This window comes from Calypte anna, chromosome 4A (genome assembly GCF_003957555.1).
Source record: "Calypte anna isolate BGI_N300 chromosome 4A, bCalAnn1_v1.p, whole genome shotgun sequence".
NCBI lineage: Eukaryota > Metazoa > Chordata > Aves > Apodiformes > Trochilidae > Calypte > Calypte anna.
The window spans coordinates 39406189-39430565 of NC_044248.1; the positions used below are offsets into that span (position 1 = coordinate 39406189).

The 24377-nt window shown below is 40.9% G+C and overlaps 1 protein-coding gene across 2 annotated transcripts in view; it reads right to left on the reverse strand.

Annotated features, from left to right (window-relative positions):
* The window catches only part of EPHA5 (EPH receptor A5), a 169481-nt gene that overhangs the window by 40655 nt on the left and 104449 nt on the right, over window positions 1-24377 (reverse strand). For both annotated transcript variants that reach the window (XM_030449734.1, XM_030449733.1), the window contains exons 6-7: window positions 6827-6951; window positions 3895-4054 (exon numbers count right to left, since the gene is read on the reverse strand). In XM_030449734.1, the coding sequence (XP_030305594.1) occupies window positions 3895-4054; window positions 6827-6951 (285 nt within the window). The remainder of the gene's footprint in view (window positions 1-3894; window positions 4055-6826; window positions 6952-24377) is intronic.

Here is a 24377-nt window from a genome sequence, read left to right on the forward strand (position 1 = left end):
TCTGCAAACTCAAGGTTGTCTTCCTTGGTTAGCTGCATTAGAAATCACAGAGATAAAAGATAAAAATCCCACAGGTTCTCCTTTGCACAGAGAACATTTTTGGAATGCTTTTCCTAAGAGATATAAGCAAGTTCTCTGAGATGAACAGCATTACCTGTGTTTCAAGAAGCTATAAATGATTAAACACTAATTCCATTAGTAGCACATGGGCAACATTTGCTAAGGCACAGAGGCTGCTTGGTCTTTTTATTGGACAAGGGAAGCAGAACTCTCCCAGACCGTGCCTTGTAAACAGCCCTGCTGCCAAAAGGCAGGGGATAAGTCCTGTGATAAAGATGCCAGCAGAAAGGCAAGAAAAGCTCTTCAAGCACTGGCTTTTTCCACAGGTTAAGCAAGAGCAGCTGAGCAAGCTCATGAAACGTGCAAAATGGAAGTGCCATCACAACTTGTGTCTTCTTTATCTGCTTTACACTGCTTGGGAAGGAACTCTACCCAAGCAGAAACCAAAGTGTCCTCACCTAGTTTTCTCCACTGCCATTTTTTTTAGCTGCATATATTTGATGACCCTGGGGTAAAAAATCTCATTACAGCTCCTACCCTCGTGCCAGCCCCAGGTGAAGCTGCACCCACCACAGGGAGCAGCAGGAATCGATTGGGCACTGTGGAAGTCTTTAACTAAATGATTGAAGCAAAAAAGAGTCCTTAGCACAGGATTAACTTTACAGAGGCCATAAAACAACTGAATATAGTCCCATGTTCATTGTTAAGAGAAAGAAGAAAAGGTATGGCATTAAACATTGATCTGTAATGGGTTTCAAGTTGCTCTTCATAGGGGAGCTCTTTGACACTCAACAGTGAGCATCACAGACCCACTACAGCAATGTAAATTATTTCAGAAAGATTGGCCACAATGTATTAAATATTTAATGGCAACTGCTCCAAACCTGTGCCATCATCCAGAGATTTTATTAGCCTCATGAATTTATGGAGGCTCCTTAAGATGATGCTTTAATTATTTTGTCAAGAAAACAATAAAAGAAAAAATATTTAAAGGAGAACATTAAGTTGTGACTGTGAGGTTTTTTTGCACAGCTTGAGAGATGAGGAAATGAGATAAATCCTGATGTGATCTATGGCAGCTAAAAATCCTGAATTCATAAGGTGAGTTGGGACCTTGCTGCCATTCAAAGCAAGGGGGGAACCTGCACTACCCCTCCTCAACTTAGTGACATGTTCCCACTCCCACCTGGCTGGCCAGATAGATGAGCTCACCAGCCCAGGAGAAAAATGGCTTTTGGTAAGGTTAGTTCTACCAGGACTACACAAGCTTGGTGGGATTTGGAAAAGAGGACAAGTAGCAAGCTTCTACCCAAATAAAAAGTTCCACTGCAGCATGGTGCTTTGCAGAATTAAACATGCAAACAGCAGGATGTAAAAACACCCCAAAACCTAGAAAATTAAAAAAATCAAAGTTTGTTACAGCTTCCCCCCCCAATTACATTTCTCAAGCTGTTTTGTTTTTTTTTTAATATTTCCTTCAAGTGTATTAAAAATACCTTTCCAGGAACCTTGTGATATGGAAACAAAACCTGCTGTTTAGTCCAAACGATTTTGGAGGCTGCCCTTGATTCTCACCACAGTCACTGAAAGGTTTTCATTTCTGCTTGAATCAAAATAATTTGCTTTGGCTCTAGTAGGAGGTTCAGATCTGAACACTGATGTTACAGTGAGGTTTTTTGATCTGTGCTTGCTTTCAGATTCTCTGGGGTGTACAGGAAAGTAGTGGGAGTCTGGTCACACTCCTGGTACTAATATTGACTTTAGATATATGTGTGTCTGTATAAATATAAATATATATATATGCATATATCATAGAATAACAGAATGGCTAGGGTTTGAAGGGACCTTAAAGATTATCTAGTTCCAACCTCCTTGAATGGGCAGCAACACTCACTACTTGATCAGGTTGCTCAAGGTCCCATCCTACCTGGCCTTCAACTTCCAGGGATGGGGCAGCCACCACTTCCTTGGGCATCCTGTGCCAGGGTCTCACCACCTCACAGGAAATAATTTTTTCCTAATGTTGAACCTAAATTTCCACTCTTCAAGTTTGAAACCATTTCCCCTAGTCCTCTTGCTACATAACCATGTAAAAAGCCCTACATCAGCTTTCCTGCAGGCCCCTTTCAGGTATCTGTCTGTGTACATATATCCTTGAAAAGGAAAAAAACCCCAAACACCTCTTTTTAAAGATTTTAAATGTCAAGAGGCTTACATTGCTTTTCACTTCTACCAAGCATTTAAACATCTGTTTGAGTCCTGTTTCAGCTGGTGCTCAAGTCCAACAGAGGAAGAGTTCCCAGCTCCCAACCTGGGGATGATGCAGCACGGGTTCCACTATGTCAGCATTATTTCTGTATTACAGAAGTACCACTCCTCTGCCTTTAAGAAGGTAAAAACACTGACATGCCAGTGTGACTAAATGACTCAAGGGGTTTAAAGGTACCATGTGCTGTCAAAAAATCCTGATTAAGAGATATTTACATGATGGGCTTTATGGAAGTGCCCTTGTTTTTGGACCAGGACTGTAGGTACTGATAGCACTGGATCAAATGTATGTATATTTAATGTATTATTAATTAGCAGTCTAGAACACTACGAGTGAAAACACTCTAAATTAGAGATTTCCTTAGTATAATATAGAATTATTTTTGGCATAAAATTATTTTCTTGCTACTCATAGGGCACGATTAATGGTTAATACAAGAATAAATACATGAAGTAGACCATTGTTATTGCACTAATGTTTGCATCACGATGCAATTTGCACTGTATTAGTTCAATCACTGGTTCCACAGCTACATCTGCACAGGTAAAATGATCCCTTTAAAATCTATTAAGGCTTCAAAGGCAGCATGAATTGAAAAGACAATCTGGCATCTCCTTCTAAATGATGAGGAATTTTATATGGAGTGGAGTAACAGTAATCAAAGCATTGATGAATTCAAATTTCTAAGGAAAACATAGGGAAAATAGGCTCTTCCCCATAGGAATTAACAGAGTGCTTCCACCACAAAATTTCTCTTCCATACAAACAGTATAAAAAAATTAATAAATGACAGTTGTAAAAACTGAAATAGACAGGACCTATTTTCTCTGAGAGAAAATTATCTTTGATACTTCTGCAAAAAATTGGTAATTGGGACAAAAAGAATTTCCTCACATCTGTGCCTGAACACAGGGGAAGGAGCAGCTGTGCCTCTGCATGCCTCAGGAGTTCACCCTGCTCCAGAATCCAGATTTAGATGATCAAACTCATTAAAAAAAAAAAAATAAAATTCAAACCTCACAAATTTGTAACAGGCCAAGCAAATGTGTACCTGCAATACACATTTTTCCCATTTCTAATCACAAGTCAAATTCTTCTCCTTGAGGCTGTGGCATTGGCAGCCAACAGAAACCATCTTTCAGCTTGACAGGAACTTACCCCAAAAGAAACTTAACACTGGTTCAATTCTTCCCCTTGCAGAGAGGCACCATTACAGGGTCTTTTCCCCAGGCACAGATATTTAAGAGAGCTCAGCATCCTCTGCAGACAGCCATTAAGAGGTGTGGAGGAGCAGAGCCCTTGTCCTCTCTATCAGCTCCAATAAATACAAGATTTTTCTAAGCAGGGAACACCACGATTTTCTGCAGCCTGAGGGCCTCCTGACTTCACCATGAGAGCCAAAGAAGCAAGGAGACACAGTGCACAGTCAGGATTTTCTGATGTTTTCAAAACCAAGGGATGAAGCCAGGACAAGTAAGAGCTCTCTACAAAGCTATCAATCCCCTGAACTTTGATTCTGGTAACTGTTCCAGGGACAGGGGCTGAGAGGAATTAAAAGGACTTACACACTGGGCTGGTTTCAAACTCAAATCTTCGGCTAAAGACCCCGTAGCCAGCAGCTGTCCGGGCTCGGATCTGGAAGATGTAGGATGAGCCTGGTTTCAAGCCATCTGCTGTCATCATCGTCTCTTTGGATTTGATGATGGTGTAGCTGGTCTCCTGGTCCTTTTCCCACCCCAAAAAAAAAAGAAAAAAACCAACAAACCCACAAAGTTCAAACACACAAATAAGCAGCTCTCAAAGAAGACAAACTCTTACAATCCCCTTCCCCCATAGAAATCTTACAAATGTTGCCTGAAATTTGTATTTTTGAGGACCTCTTCCTCAACACCCCACCCCCTGAAGGCCCTTTTTCTGCAGAACCAACAGTGAGATCTGATTTTCTCTTTTAGAACCCAAGCAGTACAAAACAGGGATTTGTACAAAGTACAAAGCAGAGGGATTTGCCACATGTAAATGACAACACAGGGACCAAACCAACTTCTGTCAGGTGGTGCCATTTACATTGCTGCCATTTACATGGCTCAGGGCCATGGAAAGGCTCATCCCACAAAGACTGATCCCAAGACATAAGAAGAGGAAATTTTAATTTATAACAAAACGACTTGAAAGTAACACCTAGAAGAGAATAATAACTTGCACATCAAACAGCTTTATGTGGGCATTTTTAGAACCATGCATTAGACCTTGAAAAGGGCAGGCAAATACTTAATTTTGTATTGTCCTTCTGAAGTGACAAACTTTAAAATTTGCTGGATTAAATCTTCATTTACATCAGTTTCTAATGCAAAAGAGTTTCAGTTCTTTGATTAAAATTTCACAGAAATGCTTGGTGATTACTCTTAGAATTATTTACTGTAACACAATCTAGACAAGAAGTCATTAGTTAAGGTCTACAAACTTAGAAACTGCTTTTTATTCACCATATCCTCTCAGATCATTATTATGAGGTAAACAGTTCTTAGTAATTCCCTACCAAGATTTCTGCATAGCTCTTAGCATTTCACCTGACTTTCATTTTATGGGGAACTTCCCACAGACAGTAATGTGCCTGGATAAGAGCCTGGGAATCTCCAAATATATTCTCTCATTGAAGCCTATAGCTAAAAACTGACTATTTTGGAGAAGTGTGTGCATATATATATATATATATGTCCTTTCTTGTTCTTGTTTAGGAAGTGATTTCTCTTAAAGGAACGTGATCTCACAAAACTCAGTTTTTCAAAACATTTAGGAAGGATAGGCAGGATAGGAGGGGAGGAGGTGGCATTGAGTGCACCCTCAGCAAGTGGATTTAATATAGATCATTCTCCTAGAATCCCCTAGAAATGAATGCTGTGAATTCACTCTTACAAAGGGCTGAGAACCAAGAGACCAAATGACAGCAGCAACAAACAAGAAGGATTAAGGATGACATCCTAAATCTAACTCCATGACTGCTTAAAAAATAGTAAGTGAATATTAGGTTATATTTTTGCCTGTATTTCTGCCCAATTAGATTTCCAATGTACTGTTAACTTCTGCAAACATTTAAACACTGAAGCTTCCCTACAGAAAGCACTAAGTTTCACTATCAGCCTGAAAGAAATAAATCAACTCAGCCTGGCTGTAGCTACTTCCCCATGAAGGACTTGCACTTGAAGAACTACTTACTGAAGCTATCTGAAAATAGTTCTGGACCACACAGAACTGGAGTCCCTCACAGCAATTTTTTTTTAGAAAAATAACCTAAAAAAATATATGGACTTTTTTTCTGAAATTATTTGTTCATTATCAAGGTTTCTAGAGGATAATCTTCCCAGGCCACTCCATGGTAAGGATTCAATGAGCCACAATAAAAGACTAAGTAATTATTTCCAGCAACAGCATATCCTGATTCTTGCTTTGTGCTTTAATCTTTTATAAAACCTCAGCCCTATTTAATCCACTCACACATCTTGTGTCGTTGCCCAAGCTCCTTTCTCTGCAAAAATAATGTTGATTTTATCATAGTACAATAGATTTCAGAAATTCTTTCCTCTGCTTGCATGGGCTGCTTGAGCACATTCATCCCATGGTCAGATAAAGAAGAGAGGAATAAGGATCTGGTCCTGGTCCACTTTGAGTGGTTTCACCTGGGCTAGACAGAACTAATGGAAGATCTTCCTTAAAATAGAAATTCAATCCCCTGAAAAGTGAATTGTGACTCAGATTTCATTGTTTCCTTTTGTTTTCATGCAGGAAGCCTGGCTGTTTCAGAAGAAAAAAAGAATACCTTCCAATCCTAGCTAAGACAAGAAACTGCTATTCAGTCAACTCTTACAAACTTGATTTTTGGAAATCTAAGATTTCTAAAGATCTAAGGCTCCATTGCTCAAAAGTTGTTAGCTAGACCAAGTGGTTTACTTACCATTCTCATTTAAAATGCATTAATTTTGTAGGAAGAGAGTAAGCCATCATTTTAAATGAAGCCAAGGAGAGGCAAGTTTTGTAGAGAGTGTGTTTTCCATTACAATGAGAACTTTTAAGCCAGGATACCCTTTTCCATGTCAACAATCTCTCCACAAAACCTTTCTCCTATTCATACGCTGTGGATGAAAAATCAAGTAAGAAATTGGAATACCAAAGGCAAGTGATTGCCTAATGTTTTTGGGAGGAGACAGATGCCCCTTGCCCAACCTCTCCTGTTTTTAACAAAGGACAAGGTTCTATCTTAATGCAGTGAGGCTGGAGAGGAATCTGGCATGCAGATTTAATATATCTGTTCAAGAGAAGTGGCACGTTAATGGAAAACAACACCCTCGTTTCAACTGTTCCTAATCATTTGCTGCAAAATCAATCTAACATTGATTTATGCATAAAATCACTCCATTCCCTTCCATGACTCAAATTATTATAACTAAGAGAAGTAAAGTAAAGAGAAGGTACTTGGGATGCTCAGCAATCAGTCCTTCACACCTTTTCAAAGTATTTGATTTCATATTCCAGGATGATGCCGTTGGGTCGATCCGGCTCCTGCCAGGAAAGGGAGATGCTATTTTTAGTTATCTTCCCTTTTTTCACACTGCTGACTGGAGAAGGTGCTGCAAGACAGGAGAAAAACAGAACAGACAAAAACCATGGTTAGTAAGAGTGTTTGCCCCTTGTCAACCTGTCAGCACATCCTCAAACCCAAGGCAATCCTTAGCTACTGCAGATCACTGGGGGCTCTTTTCACCTTGGTGGTATTTGCCATGTTTAACAACTGAACCCATACTGATTTTCAGCAGCTGAGGATCTGGAACCAGCATCACCCACTTGAGCAAAGTAACAGCATCAACTCCCATCAGCAGCTTACACATCAACCTTGTCTTTTCAAGCACTTTTCAAGGACATTGACCCCACATCTTGCCTTTTCCCATGTGTCAGGGGGCTATGCCATCAGGATTACTAATTGTTAAGTGGTGTTTGCTTCCAGCTGCTTTGAAGAGATGCATTTTTCGAAGCCCTCAGGTCATGTGGGCTCCTCAACTACTTATTTTTCAGAGGGTGCAGCAGTAAAAGCCTAGGCAGCTTTCAGCCCCTTCCTCTTAGAAGGAAAGAAGAGAGCAGCAAGGCCATTACAACCTTTGTCTTTCAGTTGTGCTCCATAGATATCGCTGGAGTGTTACAGCTCACACAGGGATGCTAATTCCTTGCAAACAGCAGTTCTCAAGATTTTAATGGCAGTCACAGTTTGGAAGTTTGCAGTCTGCTTGGGCAAGCTACAGCCTGAAAGCAGCTATGCCATCTCTGCTTCTTATTTTATGATGCAGCCCTGAAAGGTTATCTGTCCTTTGCAGCACACATGAATCAGAGACAGGCTTGATCCTTTGTTTTCAGCCTGATATCTGCAGACACTTTCCACATTGTAGTTGTTTCCACCCCTGCCAGCTCCCATAGCAGCTATGGGAGCAAAGCAAACCAGCAAAAGCTGCTATGGGCAATGCAACCCCAGCACCCCAGCTATTTCATGCCAGAGATTAGGAAACAACAGAGTGAAAAGGGGAGAGGAAAAATTCAGAGTCTCTAATTGACAGGGCCAAGAGCAGCTTCTCCAGAGGAAAAAACAGCCCACACTTGGCTGAGGGCCTTCTACACATCCTCCAGACAGGCCAGTTCTTGGCAAGGATTACAGAGGGCCTGGGCAGATCCATGGCACAGAGCATCCTTTGCAGCCATATGGGGAACTGACAGCAAAGCAGCAGCAGCAAATGACCACATTTTATCTTCCAAAATGTATTTTGAACTATTAAATACTTCTATATGCAGGACTAGCTATTTATCACACTACTAAAAATACCTCAGCCCACCAAGTCAAATAAAGACAACAAAGACATTAATTTTGCCAGGTCTGACCTACTGCCAAAAAGAGTAAGGGAAGGCCTCCAGACAACTACCCCTGGACTGAAGGCTAGAAATAAGCTTCCACTTTTAAACTCCCACATCTCAGTCTCTTCTCAGCCATGGTTTTCTCATTCCTGTTTATTATTCTCTCCTCCACTTGGCTCTTGGAGGATCCGGAAAGGTGTTGGCCATTTCTAGACTGTTTGTTGCAGGAAATCAGCCATCAAGCTGCACTGTTAACACTTACTTTTTAGCAGTGCATCCACCACCATGCTCACAAATTGCTCCACTGAGCAAGAAAAGAATTATTTGAATGATGATCAATGTTATTTATATAAGGATTGCACGGTCATTCCCAACAATTTTTCATCTGCAAGTCAGCTGGTGTCCTTCACAGTATTTTGGGCTATGTGAAGGCAAATAATAACCTAGACTCAAACTGCTAATTTACTATAAGACTTGCCAGTAATTAAGCCTAAATACGAGTTGTTCATGCATGTGCATAGAAAGTTGAGTTGTGCATGTGAGACAGACAGTCCATTTGTATGACTATGATGAAATACACATACAGAGAAGACAAGAGTACTCTGTTAAAACAGGATGAATTTCCCTTCCAAGGCAAAGGGAGCTGTGTGGTTTTCAGAGGCACTTGAAAACAAGTCTCACTGTGAGGTGGAGGAGCCAAATAACAGGAAATTCTACAGACAATCCACTTCTTATCATGAGACCCTCATATGCTACATATACAGGATGGAGACACCAAAGTACTCAACAGTGCCCATCTGGACCTGGTCTCCAGTGCTGTCAAATCCCTGCAATGCCTGTCCCAGGCTTGCAGAGGTCTGGCAGGATGCAGAAAGTCAGAGTTTAGCATTAAACCTTTTAAAACACTTACTAGCAAAAGCAAATCTGAGAAGTGCAGCAAAGGAAGACCTCAGCCCTTGCTGGTATCGAATGCCTCTTGGGAAGGCAAACCCCATGTTATTCTCAGTGTTGAAATCACCTGACCAAATAATGGACTTTTCAGCCACTTTATTGTGGTTTTCTGACCAAGGCTCACAAGCTCCTCAAATCTGCTACAAAATCTTTCCTTGGGAGATTCAGGGGGCTGAGCTCTGCATTGTGCATCCGCACAGTACAACACAAAATGCACCACAAGCCATTCAAAAGTGCCTCAAAGAGAGCATCCTCTTTAAAAAGCAGTGTGGAAAAGGCTTGGCTGGTGAAGAGCTCCATGAACTTAAATCTCCCGCCGTGCAAGGCTCTACCAGATTCAGTCACAGCTCTGCAGAATGTTCTGCTCCATCGGGTAAAGCAGGGAAGATAAGAAAATGAGTAACCCAACTCTCCAAGTAAATTAGAAAAGGAGTAACTGTATCCTTTTTGAATCTCCTTCAAAAGAAGCGTTAAAGTGGAACTGTGAGATAAAGGCCAATTAAGTAAATTCAATAAATCCCAGCGGTGCTGGGATGATAGGGGAGCTGCTCTGCCTCCTCAGTGCACAGAGATCAGGATGCTCTGGGTTGAATGAAGGAAGGTATAAGTATTTTAGAGTTTTCTTTGTCAAACAAAATGTAATCCAACCCAGGCAGGAGGACAAAGTCTGCAATCATTCCATCTTAAAAGCCTGCAAAGGGATACTGTGATATATGATCTCAGGAAAATAAAAGGATTAATTGAGACTTCTTTTCAAAGGTCATTGCTTCTGCAAGGTCACCATCTTCTTCATACAAAGAAGCCAAAAATAGGGAGCACTTCCATTTGGAGTGCAACGTGTAAAAAAAATAAATTAATGTCAGGGTCAAGATACATAAAGCTGTAATTTCCAATGTTTCTTATGTGGGCAGGCAAAAGTCTTTTTCAAATCCCTGCCTTAATGTTACAAAGGATGGGCGTACATTGCAAATTGTTCAGGTTGCTTTACAAGGAATCTCCACATATTTATTAATTTCTTAGCAAGAAACCCAAAATCAGAGGGATATTCCATCATTTATGTTTGTTTGCCACTCATGAGAACAGCCATGCATGTGATGAAAGCAAACAGGAGATGCAACAAGGTGGGACATTGCTAATACACATTTTCCCTTTCCTGAGACCAAACATAAACAGGAAGCAAATAAAAGCACAGCAAACTTATTCTGCCTTTTCTTACTAACCTTTCTTAAGAGGATAAGGGGGCATACCAAATAAATAAATAAAAATAAGGATTTATGCAGAAGATACATCACTAGTCACATTTGAATAACTCCAGGAGATGATTTCATGAGGAACAGATCTTTTAGGATACTCTTCCTCTGTAACCTTTGATAATTACATCAGCACTGAATGTAGGCACCAAACCCAGTGTTCACAACATACTGTGCTCTGTCCCACTGACCTTTAACATACCATGATGCTTAGTGGGATAAAATGTTAATTATATATTAAGAGAAACTAATTTTATCAGGTGAATATTCACTGCATCAAGATAAATCATTCAGTTTCTACATTTCATGGTCTACCTAATGATCTGTCCAGCCCAATTGCTTTTGCTTTGGTATTTTTCACTCTGGCAGGAATAACAGCTAATGGCTCCCCTGTCTCACCCTTAAACCACAGCCAGTGAAGTTTTCCACTTCTTGATCCAGAGAAAACCCAACAAAAAGACCCCAACCAAACAAGCAAACAAAACCCCCACAACCAACTAAAAAAGGGAAAGTTGCTGGCATCTCCCCTTCCTTTGGCTCTCCAGGTATCAGGCTCCAGGGCCCTTTCCAAAGACAAGGCATAAAAAAAGATCCTGCTGCTTCTCTCTCTCTCCTGGCTGTTGTTATAGACAACTCTGACACAGACATCTATAGGTATGGCCAGCACTTTTTAGAGACATCTCTGCTATAGATTTTCAGGTGTTTGAAATTTCTCTTACCATGACTACAAGTCTACATCCCTGTATGTGCAAAGCTTTTGGATCTAACAGTTCAAACCTCTCAATACACCTCGAGGTTCCTCCTTTCATGTGATGCCACATTTCTTCTGCAGTCTGAATTTATGCCAGAAGATTGAAAAATCAAATTCATCCTTGTGATGAAACCAATACTTTCACCTGTCATCATATAACCAAAGAGTTGTGCTACCCCTAATGCACTTACAAAGCCAGGTTTAATTGAAGAAAATAAAGCCTGTGCCAGTAGAATAACCACAAGACAAATAATTCTGGTTCCACTTCAAAAGCCTGGTATAGCTCAAATTTTCAAGTTTCTAATTAATGATGTTATTGATTTTTTTTTTCTCAGGCCTTTGGAGCAGAGTTTGGAGCAAGAGATCCATTATTCACCATGCCACACTCCAGGCATGTCAAATAACAGCTGGCTTCAAGCAGTAGATAAATTTTAAACACCATTAGTTAAAACAGCAACAATGGTTTGCAAAGAAAAAAAAAAAGACTTCATTGTATTTATTATCTCTTTGAACTTCTGTATAGACATTATTTACTTTTAGAAAAGCTCAACACCCAATGGGTCCCCAAAGGTTACTTCTGCTGTGGATATTATACCTGGGTTTTAACTTGACTTTTGTTCTGCAGTTTTTAATACCCCAAAGTGTACCCCAGTTTGCCTGCTAATGGCATTCAAAATTCTTTGTCCCTTGAGGAGTAAGTCCAAATCATGCCTGGTTAGTTAGGCAAATAGGCTGGATCCCAATCTGCAGCTGCTTTATTAAGTGCTTCTGAAAAGTGAGTCCAGGGAATGAAAGGTCCCTGGACTATGTAGCATTAAATACCTTTTCAATTCTGGTTGAGATCTTACATGGGATTTCAGTGATGCACAGGCTCTAAATAGAGTAAGGGTAAATTTAAGTCTCAGGATTAAATTCAAACACATTGCCAAATACAAGCCCAATCCTAAACCACAGTTAACACACAATAATCTTTTTTCAAATAGTTTCTTCAAGGTAACTCTTACAGTGAGTGGGGACTTTACACTGGTCCTTTTCACATATCTAATATCTAAATGAGAACACAGCCCTCAAATTTCCTTGGAAATGAATACATAGAGTTTCTTCACATCTTCTACCTCCCAAGATGAATGAACACCTGAGGTAAATGCCAGGTTTTAGACCAATTTAGAATCTCAGTTACCCACCCATACTTTGAATGCCTCCGAAATTTGAGATGAAAGAGGACACACATGAAACAGGAACCCAATTAGAGCACTCAGTGGCCCTGACAGAAGGCAGCACCCCAGTTTTGTAACCTGAGTCCATGGCTAACCCAAGCAACCAGATTTATCTCTCATGGCTAACCCAGATTTATCTCTCAGAAGAAGTGGCAATCTTTCAAGTGATTCCCATTCCAGTCCCTAAAAGCTACTCCTGGACCTTGCTGCCTCCCAGCTGAACACTGGGTTGGGTTCTTGCAGAGTGAAACCCACACTGATGCTTAATTCTCTTGGGAAGCTTGTTCTTCCTTTGACAAAGCTTTACTCAGATAATTTCTCTCTAGACTTCTAATCTTTGGACCTAAGATACCAGAAAAGCACCTCTGCTAAAGGCAAAGGGAGCAGCATGGGTGCTGGGGTTTTGTGGACCTGATCCTTTAACTACCAGCAGTCCCATGAGAAGTGCTCATGGCTGGAAGATAAAAAACATAAAAAGCCTTCAATTCTTACCCACATTAGAGAGATAACAGAAGTAATCTGCATGTAATTTGCATTAATACAGGGATAACTGTTAATCTCTTACTTCTGATCTGTGTAACAGCTCAGCAGATATGCTTGCTTGAGACTGGCACTGCAATGCAGCAGGGTGGACTAAGGCTTCAAGATTTACTGTGCCCCAATAACTTATTCTTGCTATAATTCCACTGTATTAGCACAGCCTGGGTGAAGAAGGGGTGCATGCATGCTAAATTCACCTCATTCAAGGCTGCCTTTACTCTGAGCATCTCCTAATGGAGGTTGCAAGGTGAGAAGAAGCAGAAAAAAAACAACCAAGGGAACCCAAATATCTCCTGTTTAACACTCTCTAACATCACCTGATCCACACACAAGGACCTCTTGTTTCTTGCCACAAGTTTTTTGATGAACACTCCATGATATTTAGCTACTCTTACAAAATGGTATTAAAAGAACAAAACCAAAATCACTACTCAAATCCTCATTACATTCACTCGTGTTATAAAAATGTGTCAATAAAATATGCTTTCTTATTAAGACATTCCTAATTATTGATGCAGAAGTTAAGAAAGCAATAAAATGCACAGCTTTAAAGAGTCTGCATGCAGTCTTTTCCTCTTCATGAAAATACAGTGGCAACTGTAAGAAAGCAGGGCTCAGCTCCTCAAACAACAGTAGATGCAGCCAACACAAGCTTTGACATTTGAAAAAAGATTTACTTTAGGAAAATATTGCAAAGACTCACTGGAGCACCTACCTTTGTAGGCAGGTGCAGCAACATCTCAGCCCCAGAGCATCCTTTCTGCATGCCCTATTGTTGACTGCATAAATGCTTCCAAAAATCACCACTTTTGCCACAAAGCAAGCACATAACTGAGAAAAAATCTAGCATAATGAAGCTATACTGTGACACAGCTATCATACATAGCAGCGCTACAGGCTGGGGACAGAGTGGTTGGAGAGCAGCCAGGCAGAAAGGGACCTGGGAGTCTGGATTGACAGAAGCTGAACATGAGCCAGCAGTGTGCCCAGGTGGCCAAGAAGGCCAATGGCATCCTGGCCTGTATCAGGAACAGCGTCACCAGCAGGTCCAAGGAGGTGATTCTGCCCCTATACTCAGCCCTGGTAAGGCCACACCTTGAGTACTGTGTTCAGTGCTGGGCCCCTCAGTTCAAGAAGGATATTGAGGTCCTTGAACAGGTCCAAAGGAGGGCAACCAAGCTGGTGAAGGGACTCGAACACAGATCCTATGAGGAGAGGCTGAGGGAGCTGGGGCTGTTCAGCCTGAAGAAGAGGCGGCTCAGGGGAGACCTCATCACTCTCTACAACTCCCTGAAAGGAGGTTGGAGCCAGGGGGGGGTTGGTCTCTTTTCCCAGGCAACTCTCAGTAAGACAAGAGGGCAGGGTCTTAAATTGTGCCGGGGGAAGTTCAGATTGGATATTAGAAAGAATTTTTTCACAGAAAGGGTGATCAGACATTGGAACGGGCTGCCTGGGGAGGTGGTGGACTCTTCGTCCCTGGAGACATTTAAAAAGCGACTCGATATGGCACTCAGTGCCATAGTCTAGTGACTGTGGCGGTAGTTGATCAAGGGTTGGACTCGATGATCTCTGAGGTCCCTTCCAACCCAGCCTATTCTATGATTCTATGATTCTATGAATTGCAACAGCATTACTAGCAGAGCCTGAAGACATGAGAGGTTGTGGGCACTAAACTCTAGAACCTTGGAGGAAAAACTTTGTCATTCCTCATGTGCCCACCACACGATATAAATCACAGTATTTAATGGAATCTATTCTATATCACCAACATCTCTTAACACTGCACATCTTGGGCAAGACTCTTAAAAGCATAAGATTTCAAAAAAACCAAATTGGATTCTTGCCATTTCCCTTCTGTTCAGAGCTGTACAGAGATGCTTTGGGCTCCTGCCAATCATGGATGTGAGACATGTACTCTGAAATAGTGGAAGCTGCCTTAAGGCACAGGACCAGATATCACAGGAGAAATTTGCAGGTGATAGGAACTCCCCTGGAGATCTTACAAAGTTGTAAATAAGAATGGTATTAGCTGTAATTTTTCTCCAAGTAGTGCAAGCTGCCTGGTCACCCTTGAAAATGCCCACTGTTGACAAGGAGAAAAATGAGGAATTCCCTGGGACTTCAGCTGTCCAGAAATCCTCTGTATTGTAATTTTAATTTCTTTTGTGATTTCTGAGAAGACTCACCAGGGATAATTGTAGAGTACTGAGCACTCCCATCTTGAGAGAAGGGAAATATTACTGCCAGCTTGTTCACACAACAAACACATCGAATGCCTCATCAGGAACAGGTGTATAGGAATATTAAGAACTGCCTTATAACAAAGTCTAAAAAGGACACCATACTCTGCAACATCAACCAAGGTAATTTTTTTGCCTAAGAAACCTAAATGTTTAACACTCACCTACAGTTTTTAGAGACCACAAAGCCTCAGGCACTGTGGTGCAAAATCCCTTTCATACAGCTACAGACTGTTTTAAAAACCATATATTTAAAAGAATTGGCCCAGCAAGATATAATTCACTATTTGGAAAACTTCTTTCCAATTGCCAGGATTAGACCACATTACTCTACACTTAGAGCAACACCATCCCAGAGTCCTGCACAGACAGTACCTGTTGGGCTGTAATTTATCCCAGTCCAGGGAAGGAAGAGACATCAAGACATTACTGTTGGCTTGGACCCTTCTAGGGCTTTCTGCTGTCCCCAGAAGGTGCTTGCACCCAAGGCCTCACACAAAGGGTTGTTAGAGGGAAGAGGCATGAAGTAATATCTTTATATAGAATATAGAGCATAGAATATAGGAATATAAAGAATATAGGGCATAGATCCACAGGCAATACCCCTTTTATGTTTTTTTCTAGGGCTTCTGCAAATCAAGATATTAAGTTTTCCTCAAAGCTGGGGAACTGTTTGTGGCTAAGATCAGAACCAGATTCCTTCACAACAGAGAAGAGCTGTAATTTCCTTATATTCCATTAGTGGTTTTGCTGTGAAGCCTAAGAATAAATACTATTGACTCACAAGACTCTTACTATAAATTCACTCCTAGGAAGGTGATATGGACTCCAGCTCTGATCCATCAAAGTGCTCTGGGAAAGTGCTTAACTTGAAGAACATGAGTGCTGCCACTGCTGTTAGCACTTTGCTGGATTGTAGCCACAGGGCTTAGCATTTTGCAGGAGAATTGCCATTATTGAGTGCATTTATCAGGTTACTTTTCAGCACATTTACCACTGCCTTTCCTATGATTAGTAACCTAGTATCTTATTTGCACTTAAGCAAAAGCTTCCTTGTAAAAATGACACACCATTAAACCCAAAATAAACCCATAAATACTGAATAAAATGCATAAAAAAGTGCCTGTTCCTGCTTTCTACAAGAATTCACCTTCTTCATTCCTGGACTGGCTCCTTTCTTCATCCAACACTTGCTGCATCCTTCTTTCAGCTGTTATCCCAGTAAATTTATGGACCACTTTTAAACCACGTGGGAAATTCCCTTCTCTGGCAGGGAGTTCCTGCCATTCTGAGGGATACACCAATCAGTCTTGCTGATGAATTCTAATGTTCAAGCCAAATTATTAAACACCCCAGTGAAATCAGAGGCACCCAAATAAATTCCTTCTGTTTCCACTTGAAGAACAGCAACTGCAGAGGTGCAGCAGGTCAGAGGAAAAAATGGGCAAGGTCCTCAGCTCCCATGATAGCTAATTTTGGATTTCCTTTGTCCTGTGGTTACTTGGCTGCCCCTATCACCACATTCTCATAAATAAAGGGGAGAAAAGCATAAGCCCACTACCATCGACAGGATTCTAAGCTGGTCACACAGATTTGCAGAACCATCATCTAGACCTTTTCCATAAACAAGTTCCCTAATGAAGACCAGAAGGCTTGAAATAGTTTGATTTTTTTTTAAAATAATATATCAAAGCAGGTTATATTAGAACAAAAACCTAAAATAGCAGAACTCAAAGCTACTACAGCTGAAATGGAAAGGTTTATATACCTGTGGTTATATGCAATCAATTTTAAATTCATTCCCCCTCTTGTCCTTGACTTCAGACTGACTTTTCTGGATCAGGGCAAATGCTGCCTAGGCTATCAATGATTTTAATGGCAACAGCAAATAAATGAAGACAAAATCTAACAGATCTTATCCTTGCTGCCCACACAGAAATCCTGCCCAGTATTGGGGCACTTAAATGTGACCATGGCTACTGTTTGCCCTAAAATCTCAGGTTCCAAGCATTGAAATTAAGCCGACTTACACCTCTGGTGCAGAATAAAGTGCACTCCAGGTGCTTGGGAAAACATCTATTGATCCTACCAAGGGAAATTTGGGTACCTTCACGTTTCTAGGTGGTAATCTTTGCAGTGTGAAACATGGGAGTGTGCAACACCTCTTTGGAAGGAAGGAAGCAGAGCTGCAGCTTCAACCTGAGGCTTCCCAGGAGGCAGGGAAGTGATTTGCTGGATCCTTGGGGAGAAGGGGAAAATGCTCCAGGGAGCTGGCAGCTCTGTTCTGTGCCTCATTTCAAATGTTGGGAAGAACACACAGTGCATTTTGAAGTAACCCACGATGGAATCAGAGAACAAGCAGAAGCTGAGAAAGCTCTGAGCAGAGACTGAAAGCAGCAGAGCTTTTCAATACCAGAAAAAAAAAGACTGAAAGAGAACATCAGTCTCCAAAAATCAGTAAAAAGCTGCTGCCTCTGGAGCAAGACAAGCACAGACTGAACTAGGAACAGCTTTCTAAGGACAACAATAATGAAGCAGCAGGAAAAATCACTCAGTGATCTTGTGGCACCTGTTTCTTTGGAGGTTTTAAAGCAGGTTAGATAAGCACATCCTGAATTTCTTCCAGATTCAGCTCTATAAAGGCAGCTTGGCATCATAAAGTGAGGGATAAAAATAAGAAGGATCTTGAAAGGCAGAGATTTGGGAGGCATACATTTCATGCCATTTACTAGCCTGCACATCTGTGCCAGGAGACACTAAGAAAAAATCTGAATTGTTGGAAGCAACTCGTCACACAAAAGGATGGCACTGGGATAAAAAGCATCAGGCCAGAGGAAATAACACTTTGCCAGTGACTCATAGCATGACCATGGGCAAGTCACTTGATCTTTCTCTGTAGTTATCTATGTAATGAAGATAATAATAATTCCTTTATCCATTTTGACTTGAGGGGCAGGAACTAACTGTTCAGATGCTGCCAGTACAATCTTTGCTTTTGGCCTGCAGGCACTGCTGTAAGGCAAATAAAGAAAGGGATGAATACCTGCAAGCATTATTCCTGACAGTCACCTCCTCCTATTGAAATCACAAGCAACTTGGTGACACCACACAGAGCTCAAAGGTGGAACAAAAAAATTTATGTGAGTGACAAAAAGGAAAATTCTGGGGAAATCTGTGACTAAGACTCATTTTCATAATTTAGTAACTCCCTCCAACCTCTATTTCCAAGCAGAAGGACTAGTTGTGTGCTTACAGAAGAGCATTGTGTAAAATTCCTTTGCTGAGGCAAAACTGCAGAGATCACAACCAAGCAACACAAGGACTGGGAGGAAGAGCAGTGTTTTGAACAGGATAAATGCAGCCAGAGATGAAAGCAGGGCTCCTGACCCTCCTGCCTTGCAGAAGCATTGTCTTCCTGCAGAAAGCAAATACCAACTCTCTTCTGACAAAATCTGGCGTGCTTTTCAAGTCCAGCTCGTGTCTGGTGTTAAAAAGAATTTAGAGACAAGCTCAAGAATACTTCAGAACACTTCTGACATGGAATCCCAATTTATAGGCTGTACAGAGACCCTCTGCTCCATTTTTTCCCCTCAACTACTGACTGTCTATGTCTTAAGCACTTGCATACTCAGCTGGGTCACCACAGGCTTAGGAGATCAGGACAATGCTATAGGAACAGGAAAAGAGCCTGAGCATCCAGAAATGGGATTTGCCATCCAGATAATAAATGGTCCCAACAGAGATTTCAGATGTGGAGCTGGGTGTGTGATGGATGTAGCTTCTCCTCAGCATCAGAACCATGGTTAAACAGATTTCTGTCTGCAGCATGCTGCCTAACACAACCTACACTGGTTGGTGGCTGGGCCTCCCATGATAATATTTTCTACCTCATTGTGGGTATGACTGATCAAGCCTTAGGTGAGATACGTGCCCACAGGAGAGAAAAGTGGGGATTTTCTGCCTTTTTGGCTTGAATTTCCAATAGTGTTGCTGTCTGAAGCATCAGGGAAAAAAGTGCCTCAAATCCACATTTTTAGAGCCATTTACCTCCCGGTTGTGATACAAAAAGAGTTCACTAGTCCTAGATGAGACTAGGAAGAGGTTTAGAGGAATCAAGCTTCAGAGTAAGCATTTATGAAGCTGCACACTCAAATATATCTTGAGGCTTTGGTTACATCATCTCATCCAGCATTCCCAAGACCTCATTATAGAAAGATGGAAGCAAGGCAAGTCTCACTGCAACCAGATTCCTCTTTTGATTCACAACCATTATAATAGGGCTACAGATCTCATTTTTCCAAGGTCTTAGAGTAATCACTCTCAGCTTTGTAACTTCTGGAAGAGAAAAGAGGATTTATACATTGACAGTCACTGGGGGTTCCTCCTTCACAGATGTTCCTTGGCTTTCTTCTCCAGCTTGGGCCAGGGGGTGCCTTGGACAGACCTGAGCAAGAGCTGAATTCCTACCAACTCTCTCACCTTTATCTTTATTTAATATGTGGACTAGACTACCAAAAAGTTTAGTAAGTAAAGCACCATACATACAAGCATCATCCCTCCATACATGCAGACATAAACCCCTTCCCTGTTTGGTATTACCCTACATGTTTAAGGCTTGAGTTTTTCACAACTTGAGTCATGACAGCTTGAATGATTTGCATGATTTGGGGCTGTCATTGCAAGATCAGATGTGTGCAACAATTTGTCTGCATGGGGCCAGGGCTCAAGCTGCTTAGACTGAAGAGCCAGAAATTGAACCCCAGAGTTTTCTTCACTATTCTGCTCCCCAGGGACATTGCCTCTCAGGATGACTTTTCTCTCCTTAAATGTGCCCTGCATAAATTGAGATAAGAGTAAGTGGCATTAAAAATGTGAATAGTTAATGCTATACATCTGGCAGGATGATTAAATAACCAGGCATAGATTCCAGGGTATATTATCTTCTTTGACTTCTGATATGACAATTGATCATCCCTAATCTATGGCAGAAACAAAACAGAGATTACATCCTCTCAAACAATTCAGCTTCCATTCTTTGTTCCTCCTCCCCACCTCCCCCCCCAACCTTCTCTACAAGGGAAAAGCCCATTAACTGTTTCATTCAGAGGTACTGAAAATAGGATCCTATCAATGCATGTAACTGATCTCATTTTTACAGGACCACCATTCAAGAAGTAGCAAAGCTGAAGCATTCGTATTTTCAAGGTCACTGTGGTGAATGAAGCATCACAAAGACTTGGGTTTGCATCAGGATTCCATTACAGTGAAATATTCAAATATTGCTAGACTGCTCCCAGCCCCCCAAAAAGAAGATTTCTAAGAGAGCAGGCTTAACAAAAAGAGAGAGACTTAAAATGTTTTAGTTCAAAATCTGTAAAAACACCCTGGACTCAACCAGAATGTGTTTTATGCTCATTTAACTTGAATTTGCAAATTTATAGGCAGCAGGTAAACCAAGATAATCAAATTTAAATCAATAACCCTTGATTTCAAGGCCAGAGAAGGTAATTTAGCTCTTCCACAAAACACCACTGAGTTCTCATCTTCCTTTAAATCAGTAATGATTCACCCTGGGGGCAGATTACCAAAATTCACCATGCAGTGACTTGCTGGAATTCTGCTCAACTTGTCCTGTGTCCCTGACTGCAAAAACACATTTATATCTAATACTCATGTCTGCTTGAGTAAAGGAATTTCACTGTTTGAAACAGAGGGCAAACCTGGTCTGGAAAAAATAATATAAGAGATAAACTTTCTTCTAGAATTCTGTACTTACAACAAAAAGTATTTTAAAAAAATATCAATACAACAGTTACTTGCTAAGAACTCAAAAAATAAAACAGAAAAGGACACTTTTAAATACAGATAAACACATGCACACTTCCATGAGCCATCCAGAAAAAAGTGCTTTTTAAAGCTGAACATACCTTGAACACTGTCAGTGAATTTACAGTCATTTTGGTAGCATTAATCAGGCATAAAAATTATAAAACCAGCCTGTTTTTTAAAAGCCTACAGATAGTGAACTATCACATTTGATCAGGGCAAGCTGTCCACATGCATTTTTGTACTATGTAGCACTACAGAATCCAGAATTCAGCTGTGGACTCCCCTCCCATGGGCCTTTTCCTGCCAGGGATGAATGCATCTGGGAAAAGCAGAAATACATTTTTCTCTGTTATCATCCATTCAAAAATGTGATAGTTAAGAAAAAAGGAAAAAAAGCCCTCTCCATCCAATCATACACCTGCCAAGCAACTGCTTTCAGAGACTTCATTATTATTTCACCTGGCACACAATCACTTTATTTATTGTACTCCTCCCAAAACTGCTCAAGCCACCAATGCCTAACTCCTGGTGCATCTCTCTAATAAGAACTTTGTATTCCTTACTTCTTTCTCCTGCTACATGAAAGCCATGCTGGCTGTGTAGCCACATCTTACCTTGTCTGTCAAGGTAAGACTGATGGTTAAGACTACCATTCTTGCATGGTTTCCAGTGGCTGCTTAGTCTTGTATTGGCTGCATAAATATAGACCCCAAGTTTCCACTGGTGTAACTGGGATGCTGCTCATTTTAAAGCTGCTTGAGCTAGGTGTGTTCTCTTCTCTTGATACTGGCCTTTAAAGTCTGGATGTGACATTTAAAAGGGCCACTAAATGCCATCTTGTCTCTCAACTACAAATCTTGTCTAACACAGCAGTATATTATCATCTCAGTGATCTGATTCTTGAGAACTTTTACTTACAAGACCCAGGATGGTCACTATGATAAAGCTCTGGGAAACTCAAAGAATAGCTCAGTCACTAACCCAATAATAACTCTGAAGCTCTCTGCTTCATCTTTTCCTCAGTCAGGCATGTCAAATTATATACTATGACTATACACTAAATGACTTGGGCAAAAGGAAACCAGAGAAGTGTGGGAAAAAGCAATTTTGCAAGATGCTGCATTGTTAGAAGAATGAAAATCAAAATTATAATGCTTTTATGCTTTCTCAACACCCTGGGGAAAATTTTAGGTTTAGAGCCAACATTTCTGGAGCCCAGACAGAAACAAAAGCAGCAGCTGCAGAGACACCCAGGAGAAAAAGCAAGAATTTCAAATCCACCTCACACATCAAGCCATACCTTGCATTTGTCTGCAAGAGCTCTCCTGCTGCTTGGATGAGGGGAGCATCTCTGTGACAGGCTCTAAAATCTTCAAAACTAGATTAATAAATACACACATCCTATGTGCAATTATGCCTCTTTCTTAAAAGTGTTAAGATGGCTGAAAGGTAGGAATTATGAAATAAGAATTTTGCAATTATACTCCAGCATACCTGACTCCTGACAAAGCTACTTTTAAATAAACAAGGGTTTTAATTTTGACGTTGTTCTGGTTTGGGACAGGATAAAGCTATTTTTCTGTCTTCTAATTTTGCTTCCAGCTAAGTTTCTTGCAAGCAGCTACAATTGCTGAAATTAACAGCAAGTTTCTCAGTGTCTGCTTCTAGGACTGGTAACATTCAGTGTTCATAGCTACAGCTAGAGAATGGGCTGCAGACCCAGGCCATTGCTCAGCTCTGAGGAACATCTTATACTCCAGAAAGAAAAAAGGAGTAAAGAGATCACACCTGCAACCCTCCTTTAAGGAGAAGCAGACAAGATAAATGACCAAAACGGACCAAACAGAGTATTCCATCCCATCTGCATCATACTCGGTAGAAATTGGAGGGATCTTGAGGCTCAAACCCCTTCCTCTTTCTTTGGCTTTTCTCTTCACCCTTCTTCTCCTGTCCCTGTTTGCTTCAGCATCCCGGGAGGATTCCATCCCTTCCTCTCCCTGTTCTGATCCATTCCAGCCCATATCTGTGTGTGCCTGCCTCCAGCTCCCAACTGCTGCTGACTCCAGGAATCCAGCCTGGACCTTAACAGGGCTGCCCTGCAGCCTCAGTGGTGATGTGAGAGTTACTGGGGATGTGGGGGGAGGAACGTGGCATCATTTTTCTGTATAATTGTATATACTTAATAATTTTTTTCCTTTTCATCATTACTGTTTCATTAAAGCTGTGTAGTTTAGTTTCCAACCCATAAGTGTCTCTCCCTTATTCTCTCTCCTTCCTTTATCAGGGAGGGGAGGGGAACTAATAGCATATGTCCCTCAGTTAATTGCCAGCCCAGCATTAAACCATGACAGACATCACTAAAGAAATGGGAGTTTTCTCCTTTAATCTGTTTTAACTTTCCAAGTGTGATCATGGAATTACAGAAGACAAAAAGTTCCCATTTGCTGAAGCATTGCTGGGGTTTCACTGCAGCCATTTCACTGCTATTAAGGAATGTATTTTAGCCCTTTTATTAATCAGTGGGAGGGATGATGTTAGCTGAAATGAAAGCAAACTCACTCCTTAATTCCTGCTTCCTCCAGCCAGAATGTCAGTGTTTGCCATGAATGTTTGCAGACTTACCTTTACTTTAATTAGCAATACCATAGGATGTGAGATATTCCCCACTGATGCCATGAGACAAACCACATCTCTTACCTGTATCTCTTGTGGAGATATTGGCAAATACCTTACACCACAAGTAAAGAGTACAGAAAAATCTGTATTCTGAGGCACATGAGAAGGATGTAATGAGAGGGTAGTGCCAAAACCATTCAGGTGCAGAGATACTGGCCTTGCAGTGAATTAAATTACGAAGTCCCTGGTTGAGTACAGTGGGAAGAGAATTAAGCTTCTGCTAAGCAATTTATACACCTTCCCTTTCAGTGTTATCTCCTGATATTAAAATAAACAGACACAATGCTCACCTGGGTGAGAAGCCAGTTAGGTGAGATTATAACAAGGATAATGCAAATTCAATCCAAACAATTCTGTGATTTTAAGAGCTGGAACCCACAGCATTAAACACAATGTGAAAGGATGCACTAATGATGGCAATATTTCTCCAGTGTTCACACCAGCACAGAGATAAATGTTGTGATATGTCTCTGCCTTTTCTGGAGTGCTGTTTTATGACACAGTTAATGATTTGGCAAAAAAAAAAAAAAAAAAAAAAAAAGTAATAGCCTTGTACTGCAGCAATTGCAAATGATCTTTGCCTTCCATCTTGGAAGATGAGGAATGGAGGCCTGTGTTTGACCCTTTTATGAGCATTTTGCTTGTCATGGAGGCTGGAATAAACACCTAAAAATAGAAGTGTGTAAATGATGCCATGATGTACAG